This window comes from Anas platyrhynchos, chromosome 2 (assembly GCF_047663525.1).
Source record: "Anas platyrhynchos isolate ZD024472 breed Pekin duck chromosome 2, IASCAAS_PekinDuck_T2T, whole genome shotgun sequence".
NCBI classification, from domain to species: domain Eukaryota; kingdom Metazoa; phylum Chordata; class Aves; order Anseriformes; family Anatidae; genus Anas; species Anas platyrhynchos.
Genome location: NC_092588.1, coordinates 49,730,520 through 49,742,881, shown reverse-complemented (window position 1 = coordinate 49,742,881; position 12,362 = coordinate 49,730,520). Strand labels below are relative to the sequence as shown.

Sequence of the window (12,362 nt, the reverse complement as noted above, 5' to 3'; positions counted from 1 at the left end):
CACACTGGTAAGGTTTGTGACCAGGCTCACTGCTTTTCATTACACGAAATAAACAGAGATGGAAAGTCCAGACTAACTTTAGGGCACAGAGGACCTTCTTGCAAAACTAGCAACAAAGAAATCAGCATAGCAATAGCAAAACATATTTGATACCTGCTTACATTCAAAGCCCTTGACAGATATAAAATTATTCTGGCTCCATACTGTTCTAGCTTTTATAGAAACAATTTAAGATGGAAAGCTAAGGTATTTACACAGCTAGACTGAAAAATAGCTAGTGTACCCTAACCATGTTGGATTGCCTCCTATACTTACAACTAGATAATGTTTTAAATAGCTTGAAGAAATCAGTTACTGAAAACTACTCTAGTAAAAAACTGGGGGAAAGGATTTTTCTAAGTGCTTTTTTTTTTTTTTTTGCTAACACTGTTATTGATTTAGGACTAAATTCAGCTATATGCTGGTATAACTGGGGAATAACCGTCAACATATTTTAATTTCCCTTTCAATTTAAATTAAAAAATATGAAACATTAAGAATACATCAGTCAGACTAATCCATCCACCTTGGAAATAATGTTTTGTAAGAGTATGTGAAAAACACTAATATGCTACTTCTTTCTTCACATAACAGAATGTAACTTACACTGAGGAATCCTTGGCTATGGAGTAAGTGGAACTTTCATCAGATTATACTATAACAGAATTCATAAATGAATTTGGGTCGAATCATAGGAAATAGAGATATATCACAAACAGAAAAAGCTAGTAGTGCTAAACTACTAGGGAAGGGGAAGGGGAAGGGGAAGGGGAAGGGGAAGGGGAAGGGGAAGGGGAAGGGGAAGGGGAAGGGGAAGGGGAAGGGGAAGGGGAAGGGGAAGGGGAAGGGGAAGGGGAAGGGGGACATTGTGGCAATATGAAAACAACTACTTGTTAATGTTTTAGAATACATGAAGCCAGATCCAGATTCTGCACAAGGAGTCTGCTTTTCCTGTCAAAGGACAGTAAATAAGGTGTGAAACTATATGCAAAAAAAAGCAGCCAAACTAATTTATTTTATCATTTTTAACACAAAATTCAGCCAAGAAACTTTATGGTTAATTTCATCAGAGTGGAAACATTCCCAAAACAGTAAAACCAAAGCTTGCATTGGTAATATAGACAGAGAGCTAATTACTAGGCTGAAAATTTGCTACAGTTCAAGATACTTGCATCAATTGGGCTTAAAAGCAAACAACAACATTTAAAGAAGAAATAAAGGTGGTAAGTAAAACAATAGCAAAATTATGTTTGTCAAAAAGTTGTATTTTCCTTGAGACCGTTCTGAATCCATAAAGGAAACCAGGCTTTCCAGATCTTTTATCTCAGAGAGTACCAGATGCACACTTCAATCTGAGTGGAGCAACAGCATGACGATACTGCTTACAGAGAACCTTTGGAATCAATAAAAAAAAAACCTCAGCCCCAATTGCTTTCTTTCTCAGTCCTGGAAATGTGATGTCTTATCCAGAACCCTTCATGTTGCCCTATTGATAGATCTATAACAAGTCTGGGAATTATTCATCAATAACCTAAACTGCAGACACTATATCAACATACTCTAGGCATGATGCAAACACTTACTGAAAACCAACAGATGAAATTACTCTCAGGAAAACACTGAGAAGACACATCTATTTGTAAAATCAACAGCATTATTCTTTTGTTGCCAATACTTACCATCATAGCTATCAGAGCACAAATGTAACTTTGTTTCATGATAAATTGGAACACAGAGACAAGGGCATGCAATTTAACATCTTCTTTTTCCTCCTGGGTAACTTCTTCTTCTTCTTCTTCTCCTTCCTCCTCTTCCTTTTCTAAGTAGAAAAAGAAATTCTTATTTGCAGTTCATGCTGGCCCTAAGACTACTGTATGCACTTTCTCCAGGTGAGTAACCCTGGAGTGATTTCACTTGTAATCACTCTAATAGCTACTTCTATATCCTTAGCAAGCTCAAGATGGGAGCCAAACAAACTAACAAACCCAAAACCAAAAACCAACCAGCCAACCAACCAAACAAAAAACCATTTGAGCGCAGTAAAGCAACACAAAACCTGCAGTCACTGTGTTGGTTTGCAAAGAGGGAAAGTATTTTAGTTAGTATATGTCTACAGCCTTGTTCACTAAACTGCCAAGTGGTAAGCCATCATTGTAAGGTGATAGCAATTGTTTAAACTTCAATAAGCCAAGGAGCTTACTAAAACAAAAAATAAATGCAAGAGGCAGTGAACTGAGATACAGAAAAAAAAATAGAACTAAGGGTAATTCCCACGCAATGCTTTTCACTACCTGACATGTCATCCGAAGGCTCCCATTTGTACTGTGGTGTTGAGTACAGGTCTGCTTTGGCTGGACCATTTTCTAATGGCAGTGTGGGGTGGATGGTGTGATAATCAGAAGGGTTCCCATTCACTGTTACCAGCAGAACCTACCAGAAGATGGGAGAGAGGCACTGCTTTTAGGGCAGCTCTTACAAGTGTGAGACTCCTATTTCTGTGCTTTGCTTTACCATGGATTGCCAATGGTAAAGGAGCTGAACAAGTAACTGTAGTTGGCTCTTTCCAAATAAACTGATAGTTATAGTCATGATGCATGCAAAACTAGTACATAACAGCTTTCAAAATAATTTTTGGGTAACTTTTCATGCAATATCAGGAGATTTACAAACTGATTTCAGTAAAGTTTTTAACAAAATATAAAATAATTCTGCATCTTAGAACAGTAAGTATCTCCTTAAAAAAAGTGTGGTTTTGTTTTTGTTTTTTTCAAATTCCATATATTTCACGTTGCATTAGACATTTCAGTGTACATACAAGCAGTCTGAAAATGCACAGAAGTGTGGACACACAAGCAAAAGTGATCATGTTATTCCAGTCAGCCGAGCTATGGTAAATGACTATTTGCATGCTCTTGGCCTCTCCTACTTACAAAATTATGGAAACAAAAAACAATGTGAAAGTGGATTATATTAACACATGCACAGCTGGGGAAGTCTGAGGCCAACTACATGGCTTAGTGCACAAACAATAACTCTTGAGTTCATGTTCTGACACCCTGACTTTCCCAGGTCAAGCTAGCTTTTTACAGACAGCCTGGGAAAGCATCACGATCCCCTGGCCTTAGGTTAAAGCTATAACCACAAAGTCACCCTCCTTCTTAGGCAAGCAAATACATTGAGATTTTCAGACTTAAATTTAAATTTTCAGACTTTAATTTTTTCAGACTTACATTTTCAAACTTAAAATTAAGAATACCTATCTGATTATTTATAGTGGTTATGACAATAGTGTTTATAAATGGCTTTCAATTTTAAATTATTTCTGGAGAGAAATACATTAACTGCAGTTAATAAAACCAGTTCTGTTAATTATTGTTATTGATTCAGCATTTAGCCCACTTCTTAGTACTAATTCAACACTCTCACATGGTTTTCTTTTTGTGAACTAAATTTCAGCACTTGTGCTTGTTTGGATTGGTGTTCCAGCAACCACAATCATAAATATCTCTTGTATTGGCAGGAATTCACATGCAATGGGTTACTGAGAGTAGTATGTGCTAAAGACATGTGTTTAGGCTGAGAGATAGAACTGTTATTTTGCCTGCAGAAACTATGCACAGGAATGTTGTGGACTGATTCAGTCTCTCTCTTTCAGAACAGTATCTGGTTAGGTATATGAGGCAGCACATTAAGATTTGGTTATAACTGCTCTCAGAGTTCATCTGCATCCCCATTCTTCTGAGTATGCTGAATGGCGGGGATGTTTCTGCATTCAGATTTGTTACAAGATCTATAGCAGTCAAAATAAATCAATCATTTGCTGTCAGCTCAAGCAGGGATTCTAATTTTCTGTAATCTGTAAATTAAACTCGTGTTGTCAGTCACTCTTTAAAAGCCTCAGCATTTCAACATGAATGAAGGAAAAAAAATAGAGCAAAGAAGCTAAATCAAGTTTAAAGATGGTTTGCATTAGAAAGCATATTTTGAGATCTTATTTAAACCCAATGAAATAACAAAGATCGTTTGCCAGTTGGTAATACTACAAGTAGTGTAATTTCAAGTGAATTTCAAGTAATTTCAATTGTAAGGCTAATTAGCAGTTTCTCAGTGTAATTGTTAAGGAAGAGAAAGATAATTATATTTAAGACAATCAAGGTTACATGGCAAAAAACAGACTAAACAAAACACAGAAGTTTTTAAAATGTCAGCTAAGCTTGTATTGCCTATATCAGTGAGATCTGTATTTACATGTTAAAAAGAATGACAAAATTACAAAGACTAGTAGTATACTAACATCCGATGGCTTGTATTCATCTTGGGTCATTGACAGAAGCTGCAAAAAGCAATGCAAGACAAATTATTAAAGAAGCATGGCTCAAGCATTAATAAGAATTTTTTTGTTGTTGTTGTTGAATACAGGCATGCATATTTGCTGACTTTTGCATTTTTGCATTAAGAAATTCAGAAAGAATTCTTAAAAAGCCAGCAGAATTGTACACGATGCTTCATAAAATTATATTTAGTGTACCGTAAGCATTGACATAATGTTACTGTATGTTCCTGTGAATTCTGAACCAAAACTGAGACTCTTGCCTTAAATTTTAGGTATTAGCTCAAAGAATTAATCAGTATGACATTATACTGATTAACTGCTTTCTAATGTCTTTCTAATGATCCAGTGCTTAAAAACTAAGTTTTAAAAGATCATTAGAATTACTGTAATTATAAAACTACTTCTGATGAAATGTTTATACTAATATAAAATGTGATACTTATAACTGCTAGCAATATTCTTTTCATTAAGTAGAAATATTTTTCACTGAACAAAAAATATTGGCTTTAACCAAGGCTGAATGATTAAATGCTGAGTGAACACCAGAATATGAAGTAACACCTGCAATGTGCTATGTCAAGAAAGCGCACTAAAGCATCAAAAGCTATATCCACCAGTTTTGTCTTTCCAAAATATTTTCCACTCAAGTCAGTGAGAAATGTTTCTAGAGACATGTGATTCATAGGGGAAACAAAACTGTGCTTTTAAAATTCTGTTAGAAGTCCCAAATTCCTATTTCTGTACCATTTTATTGCTTACTTTGTGTTTGTCCACAAAGATTTTCAGGAAGTATTTTCAATGCATGACTTCTCTAGCTTTTCTGTAATAGCTGTTGAAGATACTATGTTGAAAAATGAAAAATTTCCACGGAAAAATTGAGATTGCTAAATGTAAGAACCTACAGTAGTAACTGATTGTTATTGTTGTTGTTTGATAGAGTAGGTTCAGTCCATTTGTTTGCTAGCTCATTTACCATTGTTACTATTATAATGGAGTTTGGAGGAGCTTAAGTATATGTGGCTCAATGGAGTATTCATAAATCACAAATTCGACTGCAACTCGTTAAATGAAATTTTACATTGTAGCTGGTGAGGACTGATGACAGAAAGCTGATCCTTTCCTGGAGATTTCCCAGCAACTGTCTTCCCTACAGACATCCAGCAAGGGCACCAGTACACCTGAAGGAAGATAAACTGGTAGTTCCTCTTTACTGACTGGTAATTAGCAACAAGGTAACAAGGCAGATCAGAACTTTACATCAGGATTTAGCTCCCTGGCAGACTTTCTAGCTGTTTTGAATAAAGATAATGACCTGATGCCAAAAGATTTGCTCTAAATTTCTAAAATGCAGAAGCCAAAAGCAAGGAGCATGTTCTTTTACGTCCTTACGCTGGCTCCTGTTTTAGCTTTATTATTTTTTTCAAAATAAATTTCCTACTGTGCCACACAGACTTGGTATTGTATCTTAGTTCTATAAACACACATTCAGTTCTTCCTACTATTTAATACTGCTTCCATTAATTTCAAAGTAACTGTCATAAAATTGAGTGATGGTTTTAAAGACATTTAATGCAGAGACCCTTCCCACTTCAGCCTTACTTTTCTCTCATCAGTTGTATAGTGGCTTGCATACCACAGACTGCGTCTTCTCTCCGCTGTCATTGGAACTGGGCTGCAGGCTATTTCTTTGTCATCCTCTCCACTATCAGATTTCTCTTCTTCATCAGGTATCTGCTAAACAACACAAATGACAGCACTAGTTACTAGTCTAGATAAAAATCTCATAAGAGGAATTTAAATTTTCCCCTAATTGATGCTCCCTCTCTGAAATATGTCCTTGAAATACCTTTTAGTGTTTAAAGCACTCTATCGTATAGATGACTTTGACTGAGATAACATTTTCATAAATGTTGACAGGGCTTTTCTATAACTGCTAGTCCATCAATGCCATGATGCTTCCTGTTAGTTACAAGACACCAGAATCACACTGATTTCCACTTTTTATTACTTTAGTATACAGTCATACCATAGACACAAAAGTTTGATTTTATGAGCAGTGAATTGAAAGAAAATTAAGTCTTCCCAACTGCATATATATGTGAAAAGACAATTCTGCTTCATTAAACAGCTGAAGAATTGAAAAGAAAGGTCAAAACCCTATCAGCATAAGTAACAATATTTGAAGTCTAACCTTACATACAAATCCATGCCTCAATACATAACAAGGTAGTCAGTAACGGTCATCCATTGAGGTTTGTCTAGTCTTTCTTCTGTGTTGAACTACAAATATTTGTGTGTGTACTCATGTTCACATGAAGGACAAAAAAATGACTGGAAAAAGCCAACATGGATTTACCAAGAGTAAAGCATGCTTGACGAACCTGACTGTTTTTTAAGCTGAAACAACTTGCTCAGTGGATGAAGGGAGAGCAGCTGATGTCAGCTATCTTGATTTTATCAAGTTGTTTAACAGTGTACCACAGCATCCTTGCTGACAAGCTGGTAAGATTGGACAAGGTGCATAGAAAACGGGTAGAGAACTGGCTAGACTGTCATGCTTGAGGTGTGGTGATTAACAGATCAAAACCAAAATGGTAGTCAATCATAAGTGCAGTTCCTCAGGGACTGATGTTAGGTCTGGTACTATATGCTATCTTCAAAACTACCTGGATTATATCATGGGGTTGAATGCACCCAAACAAAGTTTATGATACTGAACTGAGGGATGAGGCAAATGGGCAACCACACAGACAGGCTAAAAGAATGTCCCAACCAAAAATGCACAGGCTTAACAAAGATAAAGTCCTTCATTTGGGACAGAATGCAGCAGTAAAGGCTATGAGCCGAGTTGGTGGGGAGCTGCTCAGGGGAATACGTCCAGAGGGTTCTAGTGCACAGCAAGCTGAACGTGAGCCAGCAGTGAATGACAGCAGCAACGAAGGCCATGTCCTAGGCTGCTCAGTCCAATCTACTTGTCAAGTGTCAAACCATACCTGCAATACCGTGCCCAGTTCTAGTTCTCCCCAGTTTAAGACAGACAAAATCTAGGGAGGGTCCAGCAGAGAGTTGTCAGAATGATCATAGGGCTGGAGAAGCTGAAGGATGCAGGAGTTGTTCGTTGTTTATTTATGTATTTATTTATTGCTGTCTTCCAATACATACAGGGCAGTTTTAGAGAAGACAGAGGTACTGTCCTCACAAGCAGGCATGATTATAGGACAAGAAGCTACGGGCACAGTTAGTTTCAGTAAAATGTTTTTTTGGATAAGAAAAAAAATCACTGTGAGAATAGCTAATCACTGGCACAGGATGTCTTTGCTGGAAAAATCCAAGATTTAGCTTGATAGGCCCTTGGACAACTTAATCTGAGGCCCTGCTCTCACATGCCGTAGGACCAGATGATCTCCTGAGGTCCCTTCCAACTTAGTTTGTTTGGTAATTCTGATTCTCTATGATGCACATGCTCTGTTTCTTCGCCTTTGACAGGATCTATTACCACCAGAAGTAGGATTGTTAATGCACCAGACTTAACACCATTTTAATTTCATGACCCAGCAGGAGTACGGGGGCATCTCAAATAGAGTGAACATGGATGTGTTTATAGAACAGCATCAAACAGGAGACAGAGGCGAGCGTACAAAAACTGTGCTGGGTTACAGCTCCTCTCCAGGCTCTTACAGATGCACTATTCCTGCACTATCCCTCTTCTCCCTGCAATCCTGAACTTCACAGCTGAGCCCTCACCAAGTAGCAGGATCATCTGCTGTTCATACTAGTAAGAGGATGAAGCTCAAATGTGCTGCTAAAGGGAGAAAGGGGGTGCTCTAGAGCCAGTAGGCTACGTGTGAAAACTGAGCATCTCCATCAAGGTGTTGCTCAGCAGGACTCACCGGCCCCTGGGATACCATCAGGGAGAAGCTGCCACGACCAAAGCAACTCTGCTTTCTGCCTTTGCCTGGTTTCTAATCTGGAACCTTTAGACTTCAATCTGACTTTTTAGTTCATTAATATTTGACATCTTTACTTCCTTAGTTTTCTGGTCTCTTGTCTCATTCCAAGACTTGACGTGTTCTTTAGGTTTTTGGCTCTGATGGAAATAATAAGCATTCAGAACATCAGAAAAAGGTATGCAAGGCCATAGAATGAATATTATTGAATAGTAACAGCTATTTCACTCTGCTGTCCATTAATGCCTGGATGTTTATTTCAAAACTAGTAGGAATGGTAAGGATTAAAGGTAAACTACCTATACTTTAAACACTGCTTCAAAGAACTTACTTTCTTGTGGGCAAAATTTCTGTAACATCAAGTATGGAGACTTGATTCTAACCAGAAATTAAAAATGCTTTAGTGGGGTTCAACATTCCTATTTAACAAATTTTGAACTACAAAATTCAAAGAACTATCACATTCTGCTGTCTTTCTTCTCAGCCTCCACCACTATTAGTTAATTTATTGTGCCAAATTCTCAACCATACAGCTATAAAGCCATGCTGCATGAAATCACCCCTATTCAGCTTCATAAAACCACTCCTGCTGAGTACACCAGTGCTTGCACAACCTGGAACCCAAGTCAAGGTCTTATTGACTTCAATAGGACTTAAGTGACGGTTCAGAAGCTGTGTTGAGCTGCAGCCAAGATACAGACACACTAACTTTAATTTTGAAATTGCCCTGTTATTAACTATAAAATAACCAGCCAAGACAACTAATTGTCACATTTTATTTCAACCTGAACAAATGGTTTGTAAGGACTAGGCATGAAGAAAGTGCTCATTTTGTACTTTCTACTTAGCAGACACTTTTATTTCCATTTCAAATGAAACATCAAAAAATCAACCTTTAGTTTTCAACAGGACTATCCACCTGCTCTCATACTTTACGTAAATCCTGTCTACTGCCAACAAAGAGATATTTTGTAGTATAAAAGCTAGTTTTCAGCTGCAGATTGTGTCTCAAAGGCAGGGCGTCAAATTAAGCTTTATGGGAACTAGCTGTTGGAAAGGGTTCTCATTGCTTCTGCAAAGTCAGTTGATGCATTAGAATAAGAATAAATCAGGATGCTGGGCAGAGGTCTGCAAAGTTACCCATGGGAACAGGACATCCAAACATCCTCCATTCCAATCCTAACACTAAGGCCCTATTTTTTAAATCTTGACTTGGATAAACAATGGTTATTAATTTAGTTTTACTTCTGAGACAGTAAATGGCAGCACATTTCAGATATGATTGTATATTTACATTTGATTGCAAAAGGGCATTCCTAGCCCAAGTGTAACATGAAATAAACTGATCTTGTGCTTAAAATACTTCTTATTGCCATTTAAAACTTTAACATAACTGCACACCATAAAGAACTGTTTATCAATAGCATTCAGTTTGCACCAGGATGACCAAAAAAGTACCAGAAGACCTAAGATGTAGACAGTGATTTCAGTAACACATTTGTAGCCTAAGAGACTATAAGGGACAGTGGGTGGTTTTGTTTTATCTTTCTCAGAAGAGGAAAAAAAAAAAAAAAAGAAAACACAGTAGTAGTCATTCATATGATTACAACTTGCAGGAGTCCTTTGACTTGAATAACTCTTCCAGTCCTTCCCCTACCTGACCAGCTCTCAAACTCCTCTTAATTCAAACGATCTTAAGAAGTTTTTAAAGAGCAAAACCATAAACTAAATTGCTGTAACTCAGTTGAGTTCTGTACTATTCTTTACCATTCAACAGACAGTATGAATGGGCCCTATTCATATATTCAGTCCTATTAGTTACAACTATGAACTGAAATCTCCAGAGGCAGATTGCCTCCTCTAATTTGCAGAGGTAGAATTTCACAAGACTCAATTTTAGAACAAGTCAGATCCAAAATATTAGGCAGAAGAAAAGCAAAACTTCCACTGACATCCAAAAGTGTTTTGCAGGAGTAAGGTTCATACAGAATCCCACATAGACCAACCATACTCTTTGAAATCTCATACATGCTGTACTTTGACAGACTGTGGTGCACACACAACAAGCTTTCCGCTTGAAACTCAAGATTTGAAGTGGGCATTGTTTTTGTAAAATTGTTGACCAGCTGTGGGATTCAGAGACAATCTCAAGAGTATCTATCTCAGAGAGCACTCCTACTAAAATTCAGCAGGAATTTTATCCGCAGGAGGACTCCAAGATGCTATTCACATGAGAAGGAATAAATGCCAGAGCCTACATGTCTTAAAACCTGCTTTCAGAATTTGCTGCTCAAGTATTACATGTACTTTATGTACATCTTTTTAAACTGAGTACATATGCCTCTACACATAATTTAGTATACATGGTTTGTTCAAAACAGGTTCTGTTCACAAGATTCTTTTGAACAAAATTTCAAAGGTGAGACTTTTTACTCTACTTTAACAGCAATATTTAGAGAACTACCTTACATTAAGCAACACAGTATATCAACATTGCCATCTATCCATCTATCGGTAAGTTAGTGGTGAGTTCCTAAATGCAGAGTAACTTTGAAATCACTGGGAACTGCGAAGGCAGGTTACGTCCTTAGTCTGTAATGAATCAAATGTACCAGAAATTCACAAGTGAAAAATTGTTCCAATGAAACCTGAAATAAAATTATTTCTGGATTTAAATAATACACAATAGAGTCTACCAAAAGAAACCTAATAAGAGAAAGATGAATGCTGGATCTGTGGCTCCAGTCAAGGATAAACAAAATGCATATAGCTGAAAAAGGGCATAAGAAAAAGTTTGTAAAAATGGTAGATATTGCAAATCCCAGCATCTCTTTTTAACGAAATGAACTTGCAGCACTATATTACGTGCCTCAAAAATAAACATCAATTTAGGGTTATTATTTTATTTACAGTGCTCTCCTTTTTAAGAATCCATTTCTCTTCAGAGGGAAGCATTGTTCCCTTGACATAAGAAGTCCCCATGGGGGTGCCAATACTTTCTATTGCCTTTCAAGTAGCCATGGGTTTGAGAGACCTTTTCTGTTCTTCAATTAATCTGTTCTAATATTTGCTCACTCTAACCTAATTGCTTGGAAAACACCTCTAATTCAACTTGTTTCCAATTCTCAGAGACTGATTTTAGCGTCTTATGGGAATATCCATTTTAGTACACACAAGTAGTCTAAAAGAAAGAAGTGCAGGCAAGTACAATCTAGTGTGGACTCTGGTCCACAAAGGAACTTTCAGGATTCATACTGTCTCAAGACAAACAGGTCCATTTCTCTCCACAGAAAAACACAGTAATCGACTTACAGCTATCACCAAACTTTAAGACTATGAAAGTTGAAAGTTGAAACTGAAAGTTGGATGAAAGCAACCCAGGTTCTGGAAATGAATTCCCTAAGATGCTGAGATCACACAGCTCCCACTAACTGCATTTCACATGTGGTTACTCCTCTGTGAATGGTTCTCATGGTTTTCCTACTAAGTTTGTGAGACATGAAGTATTAGTTACAGCTTCAGTGCTAAAATCATATTATTATCTGGAAATCTCAGTTTTCATTTAAGAAAAAAAGAAACAAAAAGAAAAAAAAGAAAGAAAGCACAGCTGCTGCAGCTGCAGAAAAATAAAAAATTAAACAACCCAATGCCAGAGGGCACTGGATCACAATCTTTTAAAACCTTGTGACTTCAAAAAAGCTAGTCTTAAGATTTCTGGAAACTCAAGGCATGATTTTTTAATAACTCAAGCTTACAGTTCTGGCGTCATTCACCTTTAATTACTAGGCTCAACATATGTAAAACCCAAATATCAGACATCTAACTTCAGAGGTGATATATTTTGTGTGCCTTTTTAAGCATTAAACTGCTACATTATCCATTATATGAGGAAACACCCTTAAAATAACAAAATCTTAAACATTTTTACTCGTTACTACAAACTCCACTAATTCACAGTTCAGTATTTTCATTGCGGTTTACAGCACAGCTGAACCTAAACTCCAGAACTCATGTCAAACCTCAGAGGATTAAAATAAACAATG

At 36.9% G+C, this 12,362-nt stretch overlaps 1 protein-coding gene across 12 annotated transcripts in view; it reads right to left on the bottom strand.

The window, feature by feature from the left end:
* PIEZO2 (piezo type mechanosensitive ion channel component 2) overlaps positions 1–12,362 on the bottom strand; it is a 312,264-nt gene that overhangs the window by 90,932 nt on the left and 208,970 nt on the right. For 10 of the 12 annotated variants that reach the window (XM_072034700.1, XM_038174513.2, XM_072034697.1 and 7 more), the window contains 4 exons: positions 5,972–6,106; positions 4,334–4,372; positions 2,331–2,469; positions 1,719–1,858 (listed from right to left, as the gene is read on the bottom strand). In XM_072034700.1, the coding sequence (XP_071890801.1) occupies positions 1,719–1,858; positions 2,331–2,469; positions 4,334–4,372; positions 5,972–6,106 (453 nt within the window). The remainder of the gene's footprint in view (positions 1–1,718; positions 1,859–2,330; positions 2,470–4,333; positions 4,373–5,971; positions 6,107–12,362) is intronic. The other 2 variants (XM_072034691.1, XM_072034692.1) reach the window with 2 other exon arrangements.